A 20,566-nucleotide genomic window follows, 5' to 3' on the forward strand; every position below is an offset into this window, starting at 1 on the left:
GACGGGCTGCTTCATCCCTCTATTACGCAAGACCGGAAATGATCGCGACAGCTTCTGCCGCTGATTGGCCCTCCGTCTGAAGAGCGAGGCTGGGATGAGAAGCCACGGAATAAATCGCTGAATACTGATACTGTCGAAAGGACTCGCTCTACCGAAACGGTTGATTCCATGCAAGGGTAAGTGAGCAAGTCGATACATGGAGGACAAACATGTAGTGCAAAGGATCGTATTGAGTGTATAACAGCGCGTGTTGTGGTTTGGACTAATAAAGCGGTTAACGGTTAATGTTCACCTCCGTGTTCCTGACCGAGGAACGATATTAACTTAACGGGAGCTGGTGCGCTACTTTAGCAACATTTTAACATAATATAATTGTCGCTGCTGCTACCAAACGTTATCTTTTGCTCCGCTTTTAGGTGGTCTTTGGTTAAGTTATTCGAGTTCCGTCCCCAGTAGGTCTTTGATATCCACGGGCCATATTACTGGTGTGACGTTATTTCATCCGGCAAGCTCCGAGCTTCGGTTTAAATCAATGTAACGTCCGCTACTTGCGCATTGTTAGAGCACAGTGTTAGCGCTTTCCTGAGACTCCACAGAGCGGGGCGGTCGCGAGGGGTCCACTTATGTATTCACAAAAATGTTACGCTTTTGGTTCCAAAAACATTCCGTACGAGCAACTAATATCTTCTAATAACGTATAACAAGTTCACGTTAACGATATCTACGCTTCAATGTTAAAGAGACTGTTGCCTTTGGAGCCACGGTAATTTGTCGTGAATTTCTCGTTTGTCATCAGTGGAACTTCACTGATGACAAACGAGAAATTCACGATTCATTAATTCATTAACTGGTAACTTTCTCCACACATGAGGGACGACGTCACTAACATTAGTTCCCTTAAAGATAAATACAATGTATGTAATAACACATACGACCCGTTTAAGAATGATGACATTAACGCTATAGAGTAGACTCCCCATTACTTATGCATACATGTAGCGTTAGAGCAGTTAAATGTGCTCCACCAGCTGGCTCCGTCGACAGGCTGCTTTCATGTTGATGTGTAATGATACAGTAATAGAGCAATAACATAGCTATTAAAGTGCAGCACAATGACTACTTACTTTAAATAGTTTAAGTATTTTTTAACCTGCACAAGTACAAGTTTGAATATGGGACTTTTACTTCGTATCTTAATGAAAGTCATTTAATATTTATTTAAGAGATGGATTCAAATACTTTTTTCATAGTTTCATAGTAGCTTGCATGTCCCACACTGCAAATATGTCCACAGACAGCTATTGCATGCCATCACTGAGCTTGGATCTAAAAAATAACGTATTCATAGATGAGTAAGTTTCCCATAATGCTTTGTTCCCTAACGTGGCTAATAGACTTGTATATTTGACCGTCCCTGTGTGTCCAGGACCAGATCCCTGTGAGCGTCCCGCCCTCCTCACAGACACCAGAGGCTTCTCAGATTCCACTGTGGAGGAGACCAGCATGAGGCTTCCTAAATGCTGGGCAGCGCACAGGTGAGGCTCACGTTACACGGCACAAAGACGGCTGCTGTTCTCTTAGCTAGTTAGGTAGATGATGCCACCGTTCCAAAGGTCCTGGAAGGTGAGATCATAGTCACCGCCATATTGTTCATGTCCAAAAGTAAATATAGCATTTATAAAAATAAAAAAGCGCTCTAAATCTACAGTATGAACCCATATGTGGCAGTTCAGATTTATTTTATTTTTGGGTGGAGTGTAATTGTCAACGGAGCAACAAAAAGCTGCGAAAGCAATGCTCATTCACATCACCGAAAGACCAGTGGGAATAAATATATAATGTATACGTGAATGTCGATGTGGAGTTAGTTACATAACCAATAAGGCTTATTTTATTTTATTACTACAAGACCTGACAGAGCAAGAATGCTGTCCACTAAAACAGGGCTTCTAGAATTTACTAGAAGTGTCTAGTCGGGCAACCTGGTATTAGACGTGCCACTGCACATCAATTCTACAGTCATGTCTTGTGTTTTGCACGTTGAAACCACACTGAAATGTTTGAGGAATTTATGGTCCCTGAGGATTGGCTAAGAAGGATGCTGTATGTATTTTCACATCTTGTTTCACCTGTCGAGGCACACACAGCTTGTTGCTGCTAATTATTTCTCTGATCTTTCTATGAAGAAGGTGCTCTGCAACATTTTTGCATCTGTGGTTTGTGGTGTGCATCTGCCACGCAGTCAGCATGTTTCCAGGGTGGTGCAGAGTAAATACCAGCAATAGATCACAACACGATTGCGCAATAAACAAGCCAGGCGTGGACTGTGAGACATCTCTTGGCTCCGAGGGTTCAGGGTTGGTGTGTTCAGCAGGCATACCGTCTCAGCCTTCATAATTACCAGCCACGCCCCAGTGTCTCAACAAGATGAACCTGTCTGAGTTTAAAACGATAGAGTAAAGTACCTGTGGAACATGGCAATACGTCTAGGGTCTGTATGGTTTAACGTGGCAATGGACATCAAATCCACCAGTGGTTGGTTTGTATCACCTCCGAGGCGCCGTGGATTTCTCAAGCAGAGACGGTAAGCTCATATCCCTCCATTGCTGGTAAAAGCTTAATGTTGGGCTGTAGGCTGCCAAATATTTAGACGCTTCATTAATAACATTGACTTTCAAATTAAAGTCATTATTAATGAAAGTCAAAATGTATTGTGAAAAAATAGATGTAAACATTTCCAAAATTCACAACATGTTTTTATCTCACAAAATATTAAATATCATTCAAATTGCTGCGTGATTTATTCACACTCACTAAATGTGTCGCTAGTAGTAGCCTCTGCGGATCACTGTAAGCTATCCAGTTATTAAATTACATTATAAACATAGATTATAAGTGGGCAACTTTATAATGATTTTTTTATAAAAAGATTTTAAACTTAATGATTATACAGCTAATTAATGAAATAGTCTTGTATTTAGTACAACAAAAATAACAACTACTGTTACAAAAAAGCGTATTCTAATACTTTGACTTTTTGTGTGCCTAATGACGAAAGTTAGGAATCTTTTTTCTGCCGGCTGATTGGCTGTTCCAACACGAGAATGAGCTCACATGCGGTAACTCTATACTCTGTGACAGTGGGGCACCTGTAGCTGTGAAACCACTGTGGTTCATGGCTGTGCTGCAGGGGATAGCTTACTGCCATCTGCTCTGAAACAGATAGTCCTGCATCCACTATCTGGTCAACATGTTCCCATAGTTCTCATGCACAGACCCTACACTTTGCTCAGTGATGGTTCGGACAGATCTTCAGCGCTGTAACTGGTGACCTCAGAATGCTTTACATGTAGCTTTCTCGCATACAGCATGCATATGTTTTGCAAATTAACTTATGTTTATCAGCTTGTCTCCTCCAGCTTCTGAGTCAACTCTTGTGACTGTCATTTAAACACAATGTTAAACCAAAATCCTTGTCCCGCTTTCCCCTTCCCCATCTTGCTCTGTGTGTGTGTGTGTGTGTGTGTGTGTGTGTGTGTGTGTGTGTGTGTGTGTGTGTGTGTGTGTGTGTGTGTGTGTGTGTGTGTGTGTGTGTGTGTGTGCAGGTGTGTGTTGGTAGTGGTTGTGGCTTTAGGTTTGCTGTGGATGGTCTCTCTACCGCGGACGGAGACGAGCAAACGTCTGGACTGGCACGTCGACCATGCACATAGAAAGGTGAGAGGACGGGTAGAGCGGAGCGTTTCCTGTGTCCTGAACGTATTTAGAAGTAAACTTGACAATGTGGTACAGATAACTGGGTTGGATGATAAGTTTCAGCTGGGAAAACGAGTTTCGCTACATTCCACAAGCTCTCTTAGCTTCTTTTTTTCTCTTCTCAGTCTAATAAAGAAACACAAAATAAATTGCTGTCTAATAACTGTTAGTCGTCATAGTGGAACGCTTTTTTTAAAGGGTCCAGGTGGTTCCAGATGCCCACTGATTGCTGTTGGGAGGAAAAGAAGAAAAAAAAACTCTCTTGATAATCGGATCCGAGCCAGATGTGGAGGTGGTTTGAAATGTGACTCAAGTGGCTAAAAACGATTTTCAAAGTGTGCGAGTGCTGAGTAGAATCCTGCTGCTGCTAGCTGAGTGCTATGGAAGACAACAGAGGAGGAAAAACAGTCTGTGGACTGACGGCAAAATAGACTGTCAGCAATGGAGCAATGTAAACCGGCCGTAACTCCATCTTTGAGTTTTTCTGAGTTTTCCACTGAGTTACAGACGTTTCTTTCCCAAAGTAAGTCTCCTGACAAGACATCTCCCTGGGCCCCATGGCATCACATGACGGAGCAGAAATAATAACTCCACCGTGTGGCCACTATGTAAAATGAGCTTAAAAGCTCGGCTCTCTTCCTGCGGTCTTGCTTGGCAGCACGAGAGGGTGAATTCTTCCAGCGTAGCTATGTAGAGACTGACACCTATGTCGTTACCACAGCAACCGATATGTTGGGGATGTCTTGACACGGACCAGTATAGACTATATCTATATGTGATTTTAGAAACACGTCAGGTTTGACTGCAGTCTGACTCAGTTTGTGTCCGATTTAATCAAACTGGTGTGATTCGTTTGAGAAGGTGTGAACGCAGTAATCACACTCTAGTGTGGACCCGAACAACTGCGCTAGGGTTCGCTCAACAATGGTCTCAGACCAGCTCTCACCAGCGGCCTCTGTCCCTGGAACAGAGGCCGGACTGTGTGGGCCGAAGAGGACATACGGGATATGCTAAATGAAGCCTACATAAATACTATGCACTGCTGACAGCTCTTTTGTAACTAATGAAACCCTCAATACAAGCATTTATATTCTAACCACCTCTTTTGCTTCCGAGCAGTACGCCGTGGATCATGAAGCAATGACTGAACTGTACTACTATTACTATTGACTAAGCCCAGCCTATGAACTATGAATGATAACAAGCTCACACTGTGTTTCCATGATCTCGCAGCAGGTGCACGAGCACGTGCGCAGCGTTCTGGAGAGTCCGTGTCGTCCCGGCAGCACCCGGCTGAGCTTGTCGGCCCGACGCCCCGCTTCCAGTCACGTGACCCGGCCCTTCCTGTGGAAGGACGTGGCGCTCCCCGAGCACCTCTTCCTGTACCCGCCACCATTCGGCTTCAGAGGTCTCCGAGGAAAAGTGGAGGACTTGCTGAAGCGGGTGAATATAACTTATAGAACACATGCAACTCATCTGATCATTTAAAGTGTGGCCATATTCATTTAAGGACACCTTGTGTGTGTGTGTGTGTGTGTGTGTGTGTGTGTGTGTGTGTGTGTGTGTGTGTGGAGAAGTGCCAAAACCCTCCAAGCTTAACTTGAACACGAAGAGCCTAACTTTTGCAACATATCAGCATATAATATATAAAGTAAAAGTTTTGTTTTGGGAGTAATAACAAGAGTTCTATTTGCAAAAATAATGATTTCTGGCTGCACCTTCGCCTTTGGGAGTGCTTATCTAAACTTTGCTCTCAGGGTTCAGACCCCCAATGCACACTGATAATGGCTCACAAACTGAGGGCCACTGTAATCAGCTACATGTCAGCAGGTTCAGTATCGGTAATAACGGCCTTTAAAGCAGCCGTGACGAGGAGTTTGTGTCCTAATAAAAGCTTCCGATCAAAGGGCAAATTTTAACCACATTTTCAGAAAATCCGTCAAAGGAAATGCAAATCATTTCCTTCCACTACTGTGGTTATGTGAATTAGGAGTTGGTGCATTGCGATAAACTGCTCCATGCAGATCTGTGGTCTCATTTATAAAAGCAGTGCATAGGATCCATATATACTGTGTGTGTATATATATATATATATATATATACGTGAGCACAAAAGCCGAAAATGGCGTGCGGCAAAAAAATAATCAGACGCGTGTTGACAGAACAGTTGTGTTCTCTGAAGCAAATTTACACACAAAAAACTAAAAACCATACTTGGTAATGTATGCACAAGATGTTCTGTAGTTAGTTATAGCTATTTTGATGTAATCTTGGATTTCTACAACCGATGATGATTAACTTAATCCGTTAGTTACCATCTCCTCTGTGGAGAATGTGATGGTGGGTTATGTCTTATACAATCATTCATTCATTCATTTTATGTCGGTCATGCAAATATTTGGCCATCCCACATGGTAAATGGTAAATGGAATGGACTTGCTTTACCGGTTCACTCACATTCACCCAATACACAAAGCATGCCAAAAAGAAGAGAGTGGAGCATGTATCTGTAGCAAAGCTAATGTAGTTTAGGAAACTAAAAGGTTTAAAGGTGATAAATATGATATTCAGAGCATTAATATATGAGCCAACCAGTGGTGTGGCGCCAGGACCAGCAAGGCCTTCTCTGCTGGCCTAGACACTGACAGAATCCCAAAGTTATAGCTATTTTATTGTTTTATTATTTTTCATAAATACACTACATGTATTCTAAATATTTTTCCCATTAGCCATTTATCTCATTGCACAGCTCCTGTCTTCCTCAATTGCGCTGCTTCCAGTGCAGCTTGTTTTAAGTAGAGCTTTTATCCAATCTGATTTCACCCCTATGCTGTCTCTAGGTAAATAAATCTGCCCGGAGGCCTTCAGAATTACAAGTGAATCCATTTGCAGTTTAAGTAAATGGGGACGATAATGTTGATTGTCATAGTCTTCAACCAATCAGATCTTTAGTTTGACATGTTGGGCGTATTCTTTGACGTGTCAGAGCCTTCTAGCTGGCCTACAAGTGCGTCAGCATTAACGTGCGGCTTGATTGGTCAGTGGGCTTGCGTGACTGTTGTGAAACTATAGCAGAACTTTGCAGTAGTAAGAGTTCAAGTTTAAAGATATGTAAGACATTTTTACGTGACATTTTTTGTGTTTTGGCATGTTTGGCGGTGACAATCCCAATATGTACTGTCTCTGTCGAGCGGACATTTTCAGCCCTCAAACGCATTAAAACGTATTTAAGAAATACGACTGGGGAGGCTCCACTGTCATCACCGGCGTCCATGAATTGAGAAGGACCTCTTACTGGAACTGAGCCGCACCGATGTTCTGTACAACCGCGGTATTGAACTCTTTGTTAAGTATATGTGGCTGGTTCTTGTGAGTTTGTTCTTGTCATTGTATTAATTACATTGATTTTGACTATATGCATTGTCCGCTAGTGACAAAGCATCTCGTCATTAAGACACTTCCACATCGGCTTCACTCGACAGAACTGGAGGTTGCGTCCTGCTTGACGTAGCTCAGCCATCGCCATGTTGAGAGCCGTTGAGAGGCAATAGAAATGCACCCAATATCGTATTTAGCACCTTCAAATAATTATTAAATTCACACCTAAATTCTTAATTGAGATATAAAACAAACCTAAAGTGCATCTTTATGCTCCTGTAAACCTGACGATTCTATCTGTGATTCTGTCTTTCCTCTTCAAGCTTCCAGACTCTGACTCTGAGCCCCAGACAGAGAAGACATCAGATAAATGTCGGCGCTGTGTGGTCATGGGAAATGGAGGCATTCTCCGAGGCCTGGAGCTGGGCCAACTCATCAACCGGTTTGACACCATTATCAGGTTAGAAACACGAATGCGATGTTATAACCATGATAATCCACATGTAAATTTACATGTTGTGGTAATTATTATCATCACTGACGCTCCCCACTATGCACGACAATGAATTACTCTCTGTGGGTCCCTCCTGCAGGTTGAACAGTGGTCCTTTGGGAGAGTTCAGCGTTGATGTTGGGAATCGAACCAGCATTCGGATGAGTTACCCGGAGGGCACACCTCTGCACTGGATCGACACAGACCCACACGCTCTGTTTGTAGCTGTGGTGTATAAAGGTGTGGACATCAGCTGGATCTCTGCCATGATCAACAAGCTCTCTGTGGTGAGTAGTGTGTGTGTGTGTGTGTGTGTGTGTGTGTGTGTGTGTGTGTGTGTGTGTGTGTGTGTGTGTCGTTTTAATAACACCTTGATTAGAAGATCAAACATGAGGGATGCAGTTCATTCCGACACAAGTTCTAAATAACGGAACAATGCTTCAATTTGTTCAAAAGACCTTCAATCTCTGTCATTTTAATGCAGATCTCATCAATTAGTTTATCATTGCGTGTTATTTTAGTGAGTACAGGAATAAAGTCTTTGCTCACATACAAAATGATCAAAAAATGCAGTATTTTATAGTTGCACTGAAAGGGTCTAGGATGTGATGTCATTGTTGTTCAAGCTGAGAGGAAGCAGGGATTGGAGGAATTTTAGGTTTGAATCCACAGAGGAACATTGAACTGTTCATACATCTCCAGTAGAAAACAGAGTCACAGCATTTCTAAGAAACAAAACGATTAAAATCATCTGGAAGGTGATTTGAATTACTGATAAAACCATAAATTAAGCATTCAAATTAGTTTATCAATTTCATAAATGAATGATGTTCAACAATATAAATATGAACTCTAATCTGAATTTAAATGTGGTCTGAATGCATTAAAAGATGAAAGGGTATCCCATGTTTTAGTGTCTAAGCTTTTTAAAGTGGTCCAGTATTGAGGGAGAACGCAGCAGCAGCTAAGCGAGCTATGATGTAATTGCCAGGTGTTTTGGAAAAACTTCTAATTATAAATCGGGAGAAGAGTTTTGTTCACAGATTCAAAGAAAATAATAAAGTCTTCAAATGATTCAAAGTTGTCACCTTCTATTTTATTTTGCTTGCAAGGGAAAGATGCACCACAGCCACCTCAGTCAGTGTCTGTGGTGAAAAGTTCAACGTCGTACAAGATACCAAACCATGTTATGCACACATGAGTTCACGCCCTGGGATAAACATAGACAGGAAGTAGATGTTCTGTGCCCTGGCTATCGTTCTTATCTAAACACATGCCAGGTGTGTTTACTGGGAATCAGTCTCAAACTTGTCAGACACTGTGTCTTCACTTCCTCTGTCCGAAGTGGGAGTGTGTGACCAGCCGTGAGAAACAAGACACTGTGTTCAATAAAACTGATGAACTACTTCTATAGGACTGCTGTGTTATGTCAGTATTTGTGTTCCTCACCTTACCTTTCAGTTTTACATCTTTTAAAACATTTCATGATATAAGAATATATTTTTTTCCATTACATTCCACTCTTTAGATTATTCATTAATCACATAATATTGCAAAAATATATTACAAGGACATTTCAATAACATCAGAAGTATTACTCCAGAATCTGGTTTAAAATACATCTTCATGTGAGATGTCACAAGAAAATCGTGTGAGAGTGAACAGTGTGGTGGAAAAAAAAATCCTATACCCGCTTTGCGTGAGTCTTCTAATGCTGAAATACATAATACCAAAAACCAGGTTGTCTTTTAAGTATTTATTCTCTGCGCAGAGAAGGTTCAATCATCACAACAGAATGCGTACAGTCTCCGTGAGGAAGAACCTCGAAAAAAGTGAACAAGCTTTCTTTATACAGAATGAGCAAAGGTTGGGGCCGATGGCCAACGTTACAGACATCTCAGTCTCAGACTTTTGGTCTCAGACTGATGGGAACAACAAGTGAAAACAAACAGCCAGCAACCAAAACAAGCGGTCCAAAGGCCTTGGCATGGAACATTCTCAAACAACACAGTTAGTTATCTATGTGAACAGAGAGGGAGAATCCGTCTTCTGCACAACAGAGACACGGTGAAGATCAACAAAGTCCAGAGCAAAATGACTTCTGCATGAATACAATATACTCAGTAGAAATATATACTACGTAAAAAATGACCATTACAACAGCCAACCAGTTGGTATGGAATTCACCCGAGCAACTGGTTTGTGTGATCAGTTTTGCTTATGTTGACACTGTGAGGTTTCCAAAAAACTGTCAGAGACACTGTTTTACCACTCTTTAGGTTCTAAATGTGTGGATGCAACTATATGTGTATTTTTGGGTGTGGTGCTGAATGGGTAGCTCCCTCGATGGTCACTTGCTTCACCCGCGTTGGTGACCGTTGTCACTCCTTATCTGCCAGTAGGTAACACAGAACGAGTCTGTCTGGTACATGAGTCTCTGATGTTATGCAGGTATGTGTGAATCGGGTGTGGGAGCCAGTGCAAGCTCAGCAGGAGGTGGAACCCTTTTGCAGTGAGTTGCGTGCACCCAAGCGGCACGTTCAGCTACTCTGACTGCTGTGTGAGTGACGAGTAGGATCTGGAACGGTCCCTGCCAGCGCTTGGCTTTCCAGCTTTTCCTCCTGAAGTCCTTGACCACCACGAAATCACCAGGCTGCAGCTTGTGCAGCGGTCCTGTTGCTGGTTGTGGAAGGGCTGCAGACACCTGTTTTCTTATGTTAGCTAAAGCAGAGGAGAGTTGTGCACAATATGTGAACATTTCATGTTCGCATAGTGCGGCGGATGGAAGAGGAGCTCTCGGTGCTTCGGTGCCTACATGAGGTGGAGCACCAAACAAAATCTCAAAAGGACTCAGATTGCTGCGTGTTCGTTTTCTCATTCGCACGTACATCAGCACTAGAGGCAGGGCTTTTGTCCAAGGAAGACCTGTGTCAGCGCAACATTTCGCTAACTTGGTCTTGAGTGTTCCATTTTCTCTTTCTACAGCGCCACCACTGGCTGGATGGTATGCACAGTGTGTTTTTAAGTCAATACCCACGTATGCACTTAATTCTATTATGGCCTGATTTACAAAATGAGAACCATTGTCACTTGATATCTTAGTTGGAATACCCCATCGGGGAATGATTTCAGCAATCAGAGCTTTTGCTACTGTTGCAGCTGTTTGTTTGCTAGATGGAAAAACTTCAACCCACTTAGACCACATGTCTACCATCACGAGACAGTGTTTCTTACCGTCAGATGGAGATAATTCGACAAAATCCATCATAACGTGTTCAAACGGACGTGTTGGTGGTGGGTGTGCAGCTTGTCTGGTTACCCCTGTAGGTCTGCCTGTGTTGTGAGTTGCACAAGTTACACAGGATTGACAAAACTTGTGTGCATATGCTGTGAACCCCTTTGTAAACCAAGTCTCACTAAGTGCACTTAACATTCCCCCTTTTGACACATGGTCAAAACCATGTGTTAATTTTGCATAATGAGAAAAGAAATGTTTAGGCAAACAAGGTTTGCCATCAGGTCCAGACCACAGTCCGTCAGTGAACTTGCAGCCAGCTGACGCCCAAAGGCGCCTCTCATCCGGTGTGGAGAGCGACTGCATGGCTGAAAGAGAAGAAGGGACTGTAACTAATGAGTGGGTTTTGTCATCATCAGAAATGTGAAGAGGAAGCTGTGCAGTAGCTTTCGCAGTAGCATCTGCACGAGCATTTCCTTTTGAAACGTCATCAGTGTTAGAAGTGTGTGCAGGACATTTACATACTGCAATTTCAGTTGGTAGTAAAATAGATTCCAACAGTTTTGCAATGAGTGTGTGATGTAGAACCGGTTTGCCATCTGGTTTCAGAAAGTGTCTGTGTTTCCACAGAGCACCAAAGTCATGAACTACACCAAATGCATAGCGAGAGTCAGTGTGAATGGTGACTGTTTTACCCGTAGCGAGTTTACAAGCCTCAGTGAGTGCGATGAGCTCGGCTGCCTGGGCTGAGAGGTGACATGGAAGAGGTCCAGAACAGAGCACAGCTGAGTCAGAAACCACAGCAAAACCAACAAGATTAGAACCAGTCTGGATCGCGAGAGGCAGATCCATCAACATACATTACCAGGTCACAGTTGGTCAGAGGAGTGTCCAGAAGGTCAGGTCGAGGAGTGCACTGAGCTTGGAGCTCAGCCAAACAGTTATGCTCCTCACCATCACCAGGAATAGGAAGTAATGATGCCGGGTTAAGATTAGTACAGCGTTTAACAGTTACGTTTGGCATGTCCAAGAGACATGTGTGATAACGCAAATATTGCGCTGCAGAAAGATGTGATGACTTCTGTTCGAGAAGGATCAAAGACACAGAATGAGGGACTAAAAGGGTCAACGGCGCATAACCCACAATATCACGAGAGGCGGCTCGTGCTTTTTCAGCCGCGGCCACGGAGACACTGTGGCAGGCCTGCAGCGACAGGATCGAGTTTTGCGGAGAAATATGCTACCGGACGCAATTTGTCACCATGAGATTGTAATAACTCGGATGTCATACAACCTGAGCGTTCATCGACTGTTTGAGTGAACGGTTTGTGTGGGTCTGGTAACCCCAGTGTAGGCGGAGTTTGTAACGCGCATTTCATTTTGGTGAAGGCCTGAGAGGCTGGTTCTGTCCAAATGATTTTGTCATGCACAGTTAGGTTTTTGCCATGAATTAACTCAGACAGAGGTTGCTCCATTTGAGAGTAGTTAGGAATGAACGAACGACAATACGAACACATCCCTAAGAAAGACATCATTTGTTTCTTAGTTGTTGGTTTTGGAAGCGTCACTATTGATGCAATGCGTTTAGGAGATCGGGTTTTCCCCTCACCTGAAATGTCATGACCAAGAAAATGTACATTTTGAGATACAAACTGCAGTTTGGACAGGCTGGCTTTATGGCCTTCTGCTGCCAGATGTTTTAATAGTTTTAATGTATCTTTTTGACATTGTTGTTGTGTTGGTGCTGCAATGAGACAGTCGTCTACATACTGCAGAAGAGCGGACCCTGGAGACAGGGTGAGGCCCTCTAAGCTTTCCCTGAGTGCTTCATTGTAGATGGTTGGAGATTCAGTGTAGCCTTGGCAAAGACGAGTGAAAGTGTAAGGCTTACCATTGAAGTTGAAGGCGAACCAGAACTGACTGTCTTTGTCCACTGGGACACTGAAAAAAGCATTGGAGAGGTCAATAACAGAAAACCATTTTGCTTGAGGAGGAACCTGTGCTAGAATGGTGTAAGGATTAGGAACATTAGGAGCACGTGCGTGGACTGCTGCATTTACTGCTTTCAAGTCCTGAACGAATCTCCACTCTGTTGGTTTGCCTGCATCACAAATCTTTTTAACAGGAGTTCTTACCGGTGAGTCAGGACATGGAACAATCACTCCTGCATTAAGCAGTGACTCAAAAACTGGTTTAATACCGTCAACAGCCTCTTGGCGCAGAGGATATTGGTGCTTGTGAGGGCGGAAATCAGAGCGCGGAGTGATGACGACAGGTTGACAGTTGTTGATGAGTCCCACGTCATATTTATGCGATGCCCAGAGTTTCTGTGGAACAGAGGTAAGGGCAGAAGCAATAGAGGAGACATCAGTTACGAATGTGTCAACATGTTCATCACTTGGCTGAGTTTCTTCCTCAAGGACATAAACAGAACGAAGTGCAGGTGCCAGCATAACACAGACACTTCTGTGAAACCCTGTAGATTGTGAACGTAGGACGTTGGAATCACAAGTTGGTTCCCAGTCCGTCAGTTGTTCACATTGCGCCACGAACGGACCCAAGTCTCTCCATTGATCGGTCCGTGCTTTGGACAGCGAGATGTGTGGGTAAGAATCTTTAACTCTGAACATTTTCTGCTGTATCGGAGAGAGAGAGACAGACACAGCAGATTTGTGAGTTGACCAAAACAAGGTAGAACAATGCAAATTGTCATTTAAATCTTCCAAGAATTCATCTGCATATTGGTCATCTGGACCCGGTGTGACGTAAGAAGTGCAGTGAAGATGATCAGGATTCATGCGAACTGCATGTGGAGACACACAAGTGTCTACAGCACGTGCCATTGTCAGTGCTTGGATAGTGGATATTTTCCACTGGTAGACATAAAGTGAGCTGATGGGAGTGTACTGCATCATTTGTTGTACTACTCTTCGTCTAACTACTTTTAAGCCATCAAGTGTGGACATCAAACAGATGCCAAAGGAGCACATCAAGTCTCTCCCCATTAGATTTATTGGGCAGAAAGATGATAACAAAAATGAATGTTTCACTTTAATGTCAGGGTCAGGATCAGTCACGTCAGTGTGCACACTAGTCATGGGAACAGTCCATTTCTCAGTTACAGTTAAACCCGATGCACCTTGTGAATATACATATCTACCACTCATACTCTGATTTGGAAAATACTTTTGTTGTATTACCGAATGAGTAGCCCCAGAATCAACAAGAAATGATAATTTTTTACCATTTATTACAACCTCTGTGGTAGACATTACTTTAAATGAGTCATCAGAGAATTTAGCATAAGTGTGCGTGTTGAGTGTTTGTGGCATGTTCTGTTGTTCAAGGTGAGCAATGATGTCAGTAAGAGCAGTCTGTTGCTCTTGTGTGAGAGTGTATGTTTGTGCGGTTAGTGCAGAAAGCTTTTCTTCATTGCAGGCGGCGGTGTGTGGGTGTGTGTGTGTGTGTGTGTGTGTGTGTGTGTTACTTCCCTTTTCATGAGGTTTCACAGGGCGGGTGGCTGTCTCCTCCTCACATGCACGTTCACCATCATCCCCATCGCATCAATCAGACTGGGTGTGACCATCGGTCCGGTCTCTGTTCCTGGCACGATCACGTCCCCATTCGCTCCTCTGTGGGCTCCATTGTGGACAGTCTCTGTACCAGTGTCCTTGTTGTCCACAGTGGAAACAAACATTGTTTCCGGTGGGTGGGTCTCTTTGTGGTCCCCCTTGGTTCCAGGAAGATCGTCCTCTGGTCATCCCCCGCCCTCCTCCTCTGAAGCGTCCGCGTTGGTCAGACCGAGGCTGGAAACTGCCTTGGCCTCGCCTCTGCTGGTGTCCCTGTTGTAGGGACAACTGAGTGACTGCTTGGAGCATGGACAGTTGAACGTCCTCAGTCTTTTGTTTCTTCTTTTTCTCATCTTTATCTTGTTGTTCTTTGGAAGTCTTTTGAACATGTATCGCATGTTTCCTGACTTCGGTGAGTCTGGCGTCTTCCATGCCTATGACAGAGCACTCAGTGTCAAATTTGATGTCAGGCAACAGTCCATTCACAAAAGCATTTTTAAAGTGGGTCTCCCAGAGACCCGGATTGTCGCCTCTCACTAGTGGCTCTTCAATGCCACTGTTACGATTGAACACTGTCAGCAGCTGTTGATAGTAATCATGTACACTTTCACCTGATGTTTGCTTGGTGTTGTTTATCTGTGACATGTCTACTTTGTCCGGAAAAGCGCGTTCAATGCCCACACACAGAGCAGTGAGATAGTCTCTGTACGGGCCGTTGTCGTCGTGTTCCCATGTGACGTTAACGAGTCTGACGTCGTTGACAAGGAGTTCCTTGATGGTGGCATAGTGAGTGGGACCCATGTGATGCAGCAGGAGTCGTCTCATTTCATGACCTGTTGGGTGGAACTGTTGACAGAATATTGTGAATTCGGCAGAGAATGCCATACCTGAGTTGGGAACAGGTGCCAAGTGAGCCATGGCAGCACGGATCTCCGCATCCGTCCATGGTCTGTAGACAAGCTGTGGTGCCACGGCTCCTGGCACTTGAACCATGGGACCTTGGAAGGTTTTATTGTCACTGCCTATGTCTTCTTTACTGCGGAGGAGATATGGCGAACGACCGTTGTGTGACGAGGAAGGGAACGCTGGCGAGTCAGGGAGGAGAGAGGAGAGGAGTGATTGGGGGAGGAGGGCAAGAGAGGGAGGGGTGGATGGCCACCCTTCCATGGGTGAAGAGGAAGGTGTTATTTGGCCACCGTGAGCACCCTGGTCCCGTGCTGGTGTATGAGGTGGTGGCTGTACTGTTGTTGTTGTTGCTGCTGCTGCTGCTGTTGCTGCTGTGCAGGATCCGCTACTAGTGGTAGGTATGGTAGTGGTGGTGGTGGTGGTAGTGGCGGGCATGTGTTGAGGAGAGGGCCGCCAGCTCCTGTTAGTCCACATGGATAACAGTTCCACGGAACTTTCTCCATATTTCTGTTTCATAACGTCCACTATGGGTCCCGAGGGACCTTCGTCTTTACATTTATCCTGTTTTCCACCCATCTTTCAGGCGTGGTAAGTACTTATTATTCAGTAAATACAGTCGTCACTGTAAGTCTAGGAAAAATCCAAGTGAAAACCAATCAGTACAAAGTACCAATTATTGAGGTCAAGGGCGTGAAAAAGAAATATATTTTCATTCCTGTCTTCCTTTAGGTCAAGGGCGTGAAAAATATAATATTTTATTCATGAAAAATATCATATTTTCATTCCTATCTTCCTTTTGGTCAAGGGCGTGAAAAATACAATCTCGAAAATAAATTAGTTTTATCCGAGTACAATCGTTATACTGTATTAATAATTCCTGTCTTCCTATGCAAAGATTCATAATGGCGTCATGAACAGAAACATGTTTTGTTAATTTGTAATAACCTTAATCAAATAAAACCCATAAAAGTAGAACAAGACAAACTATCATCCAAGAAGACCAGAATATTAAACACCAAGGTTTAAATCTCTGTTGTATTATATTACGTAATTCTAGAGTGACATCTGATAGACGTACTCCTTCTAAAAATTAAATTTGGAAATTTGGAATTTCAACTTCTTACCCGATATGAAGAAATTATTTCATTGACAAGGAGTAGATGTTCTCGTACCATGGCTATCGTTCTTATGTAAACACATGCCAAGTGTGTTTACTGGGAATCTGTCTCAAACTTGTCAGACACTGTGTCTTCACTTCCTCTGTCCGAAGTGGGAGTGTGTGACCAGCCGAAGTCTCATTCTGAAATCTCGCGTCGCATCCACATTTTCGAAATCAGCTAAATATTCAGCCGTGACATTAAAAATCTTTTAGAAAACACTAAGCTAGGCTTTCTGTTCTCCAACACAACAAACTCTGACAGGGACAACGCTCCTCTCTCCAACTCTCACGAGTCACATGACACAACAACAAACAGAAAGAGAAGGTCTTATTTCTGTGTAGGTTCAGAGACACTTCTAACAACAACCTGAGCCAGTCAGTGGTACAAACGAGCACTTTAGTGGATCACATTACAGCCTGTTTAGCGGCTGCTCAATACTGAACCCGTTTCAAAAACTCTTGTCTCCATTAGTCACTTAGAAACAAAAAAACATGGAGAAATAGAGTCCAACAAATACCAACGTTACCCTTTAATAACTGAAAAGAGCAAACTTTCAAAAAGTAGAAAACAAAAATCACTGAAATCCAATAAATGTAGCTGAAAGTATAAACCGTTTCCAGGCATAATGTATTTCAAGTAGTGTTGCTAAACGTGGACATATTTATCTTCTGAGTTCATGCGTGCCTGTTCCTCCTCGTGGGTCTCTTCTGGATGACATCACAGAATGTAGTTCTTGTGTGATCAAGATTCAAAAACCTGATCTGTAATCTTGAGAAATAGATATTTATGTTTACCACAAAGAAAAGTAAAGCGTGCACAGTTTGAGATCAGAGTTGTGTGCTTTGTGTTGCAGCCCCTCTGGGACTGGCTCTTCTTCTGGCAGAAGGTTCCGGATCGAATGGCTCTTGAGCCCCACAGGTTCAGACTTCTAAACCCTCATATCATCAGAGAGACCGCATTGGACCTCCTGCAATACCCTCCACCCAGACCACGCCTGTGGGGAAGCGACCAGGTAATAGACTCATCCCATACTGGGGATTAACTGTCTGTCTGTTCAACAATGCAAACTGTATCGTTACAACATAGAGAGCGACCTCTGGTGGCGCCTGCTGTGCATTACAATACATCACATAAATACAGCATCACAGAAAGCACAGCGTCTGTATTTATTTCGGTATTGAAAATAATGTGTGGATTTCTAAATACCTGGTACACTGTAATACCACCCGTCTATTGTTGACGTATCATCTTTTCTAAATTTGACCGGTTTTCCCTTACTTTCTATGAAAAGTATGATGTTTGAAACGATGAGTTTTTAAATCAAAAGTTCAGAAACAATCACGTAGTGTGTGCTAAATAATTATTGTTAAGTATCCAGACTAATTATCTATTCAGCCATAGAAAAATATAAAACCAAAATTGTAGAATATTTTATTGAGGTAGTTTATAATTATAAAATAAGCAGTTTTAGGGATGTGATAAAAACACGAGAAACAAAGATTTCAGAAAATCTGACTATTACCGATTTTTTTGGAACATTGGGGGGGGGGGGGGGGGGGGGGGGGGGTCAAGATGACAATAATGTTTGTCCCCTTCTCTCGCTACAGAATGTGCCCACCATGGGGGTCTCCGCACTGAACTTAGCCAGCCGGCTGTGTGACGAGGTCAGCCTGGCGGGCTTTGGCTACAAGCTGTCCCAGCGGAGGGCGCCGCTGCACTACTACGACCGGCTGCCCATGGCCGCCATGCTGAAGGAGACGTCCCACAATGTGGACAGAGAGACTGAGCTCCTGCGGAGCCTCGTCAGAGAGGGAGCCATCACTGACCTGACGGGGGGCATTCACTGCTCCTTCTGCTCCCGCTGACCACTGGACTTGTATCCATCTGAAGCACTTCCTTTCTCTGTCGTAAAGGCTGTTATGCACAAAGTACACACTGGACATGAACATGGAAAAGCAACGGACTCACAAACGTGTGAGAAGCAGGGAATGAAAGAAAAACACAAACTGGCGAGAAAAAGACTATTCTCATATATGTAAAATGTGTCACAAAGTGCTTCTTGAAGAACAAGGGACATAAGAACAAAATGGAAGTTATTCTGGCTACATGGCTTTACATGTCTGTCAGTGTTTCAGTTTGAAAGTGTCCAAAGAAATGGCCTCGCAGCAGCAATATCTTTCTTCTGTCCCATCAACCACTGGATGAATGTCCTCGGCTGACCATACGGAAAGTCGGCGCACACGTGGAAAATGCAGAATTATAATTTGTAATGACTTTCATCTACATCAGCATTTCTCCAGATATTCAATGTATTACAGCTATTTTAAACATCAGCAACTATGATAGTGTTAATGCACAAAAAACTCAACCACCTCTGAATTCCTGACAGTTTCAGTTGGTGATTGGTGGCACTGTGATTTAAAACTATCAGAACCTCCCTGGAAGCAGACTGAACTGAGCCAGAACCGTTCTTCCACTGGTTCAAGAGACGTTTTGTCCACTTTCAACTATTGTACGAGTTAAATATGTTAAAAATACATTTTGAAGAAGTAAAACATGTTGTTTATTTATGGTAACACTGGAACAAAACAGATCTTTATATTTCAAGCTACAGAGGAATGTGAACGTCACTACAAAGTACAAAGTAGATCGATCTGCATCAGTCGAGACATTTTCTCCAAGCAGGCTTCAAATAGTTGAAGTATATGAAAAAGGTACTTCACAGTTTAATTTGTATGTTTTAAATGTGTTAAAAAAGAGACAGAGGTTCTGTGTTGCCTACAGAATGCTGTGACATAATATTTGTAATTCCACTGTAAATTATTAGCTAAACAGCTGAACAATGACTTTTGTTTGTTTTCTCTGTGCTGCTTGTGGTTCAACTTCTGATGATTCACAAGAATTCCGATTTTTATATTTTACAGCTGCACCTTGTTTATTCTGCAGTCTGTAAAAAAAAGAAATAGTGCACACATGAAATGTGTTATTTATGAATTGTGTGTTTTTTTAATTCATGTATCATTTTCATTGTTTGTACTGCACACACACACACACACACACGTTTTGAGCTCAAGCTTTCAATTTCATCCATCTTAAGACTCATTGATCTTCCAGTGACACTCATTTCCAGGGAGATTGTCAATACTTGTTTTAATTCAAATATTTGATCAGAAAAACAAAGCAGATGTAATGATTAAACAAAAAAAACAATCCTTTTCAAATGTGAATGTTACAGTGTTCCAAAGAATTTAAAAACATGTTGTCTTGTTTAAAACAACCAGCTGACCAACAGAAGGAGATGAATACCTGCACAACTCTAATGTGACTGGAAAGATGGATGACGCCGCTTTCTTTTCCACCAGTGTTTTAGATTTTTATCAGTCTTAATTTATTGTACTGTTGTTGGACCGTTGTCGTTATTATTAAAATGTACATATGGTAAAAAAAAATTGTACATTATCACACAGTGAGTAATTGAATGGTTTATTTGCATGTGAGTGATCATTCATGAATCATTTCCAAGTTTCTTATGATGTCTTTTTTTGTGTGTCAGATGTAAGTACACCGCTTTACACTGAAGAAGCAGTGCCACGTGCGATTGGTGTACTTTTCAAAGTACAAAGGAGTGTGCACAGCTCAGGTCACTCCAGGTTAGATATTACTATCTGCAACTCAGCAACTTAAGATCAGAGACGGACTGTGCAAGACAAAACCACTCGTGCACTGCACTTTGTCCAAGTGCTAACCACACTGTCCAATCCGATGACCACTGTGTCCTAAATGTGCCGATTGTACAACAACAGTGGCATCACGTCATGCAGTCATACATTCAGTGGTTGCTGTAAAGATAAATATAATGTTAATTCAATTTAGACCACACTGAGATTTATCAATGTTTGATCCGTTGTCGTTGGACCACGGCTTAGCAATTCACGACATATCAACGTCTCTTTCGTATATATGGACCGGAAATCAGGCTATTATGCCTTCAAAATGAAGTGTAAAAATAAATATCCTACAATCGTTTCGCCGTCAAAAGACAATCTGGGAATACTACAGTCGTATTTTTGAT

At 42.8% G+C, this 20,566-nt stretch overlaps 1 protein-coding gene across 1 annotated transcript; it reads left to right on the top strand.

Moving 5' to 3' along the window:
- The first annotated feature begins 88 nt into the window (after positions 1-88).
- On the top strand, positions 89-19,960 carry st3gal5 (ST3 beta-galactoside alpha-2,3-sialyltransferase 5). The gene is made up of 8 exons (XM_068714224.1): positions 89-176; positions 1,427-1,535; positions 3,606-3,714; positions 4,987-5,196; positions 7,455-7,591; positions 7,725-7,911; positions 17,348-17,506; positions 18,102-19,960. The coding sequence occupies exons 2-8, from the start codon at positions 1,504-1,506 to the stop codon at positions 18,357-18,359; spliced, it is 1,092 nt and encodes a 363-aa protein (XP_068570325.1). The 5' UTR covers positions 89-176; positions 1,427-1,503; the 3' UTR covers positions 18,360-19,960.
- The last annotated feature ends 606 nt before the right edge of the window (positions 19,961-20,566 follow it).

Source organism: Cebidichthys violaceus, unplaced genomic scaffold (genome assembly GCF_023349555.1).
Source record: "Cebidichthys violaceus isolate CVI_PGR_0920_01 unplaced genomic scaffold, fCebVio1.0.p SCAF_2, whole genome shotgun sequence".
Lineage (NCBI taxonomy): Eukaryota > Metazoa > Chordata > Actinopteri > Perciformes > Stichaeidae > Cebidichthys > Cebidichthys violaceus.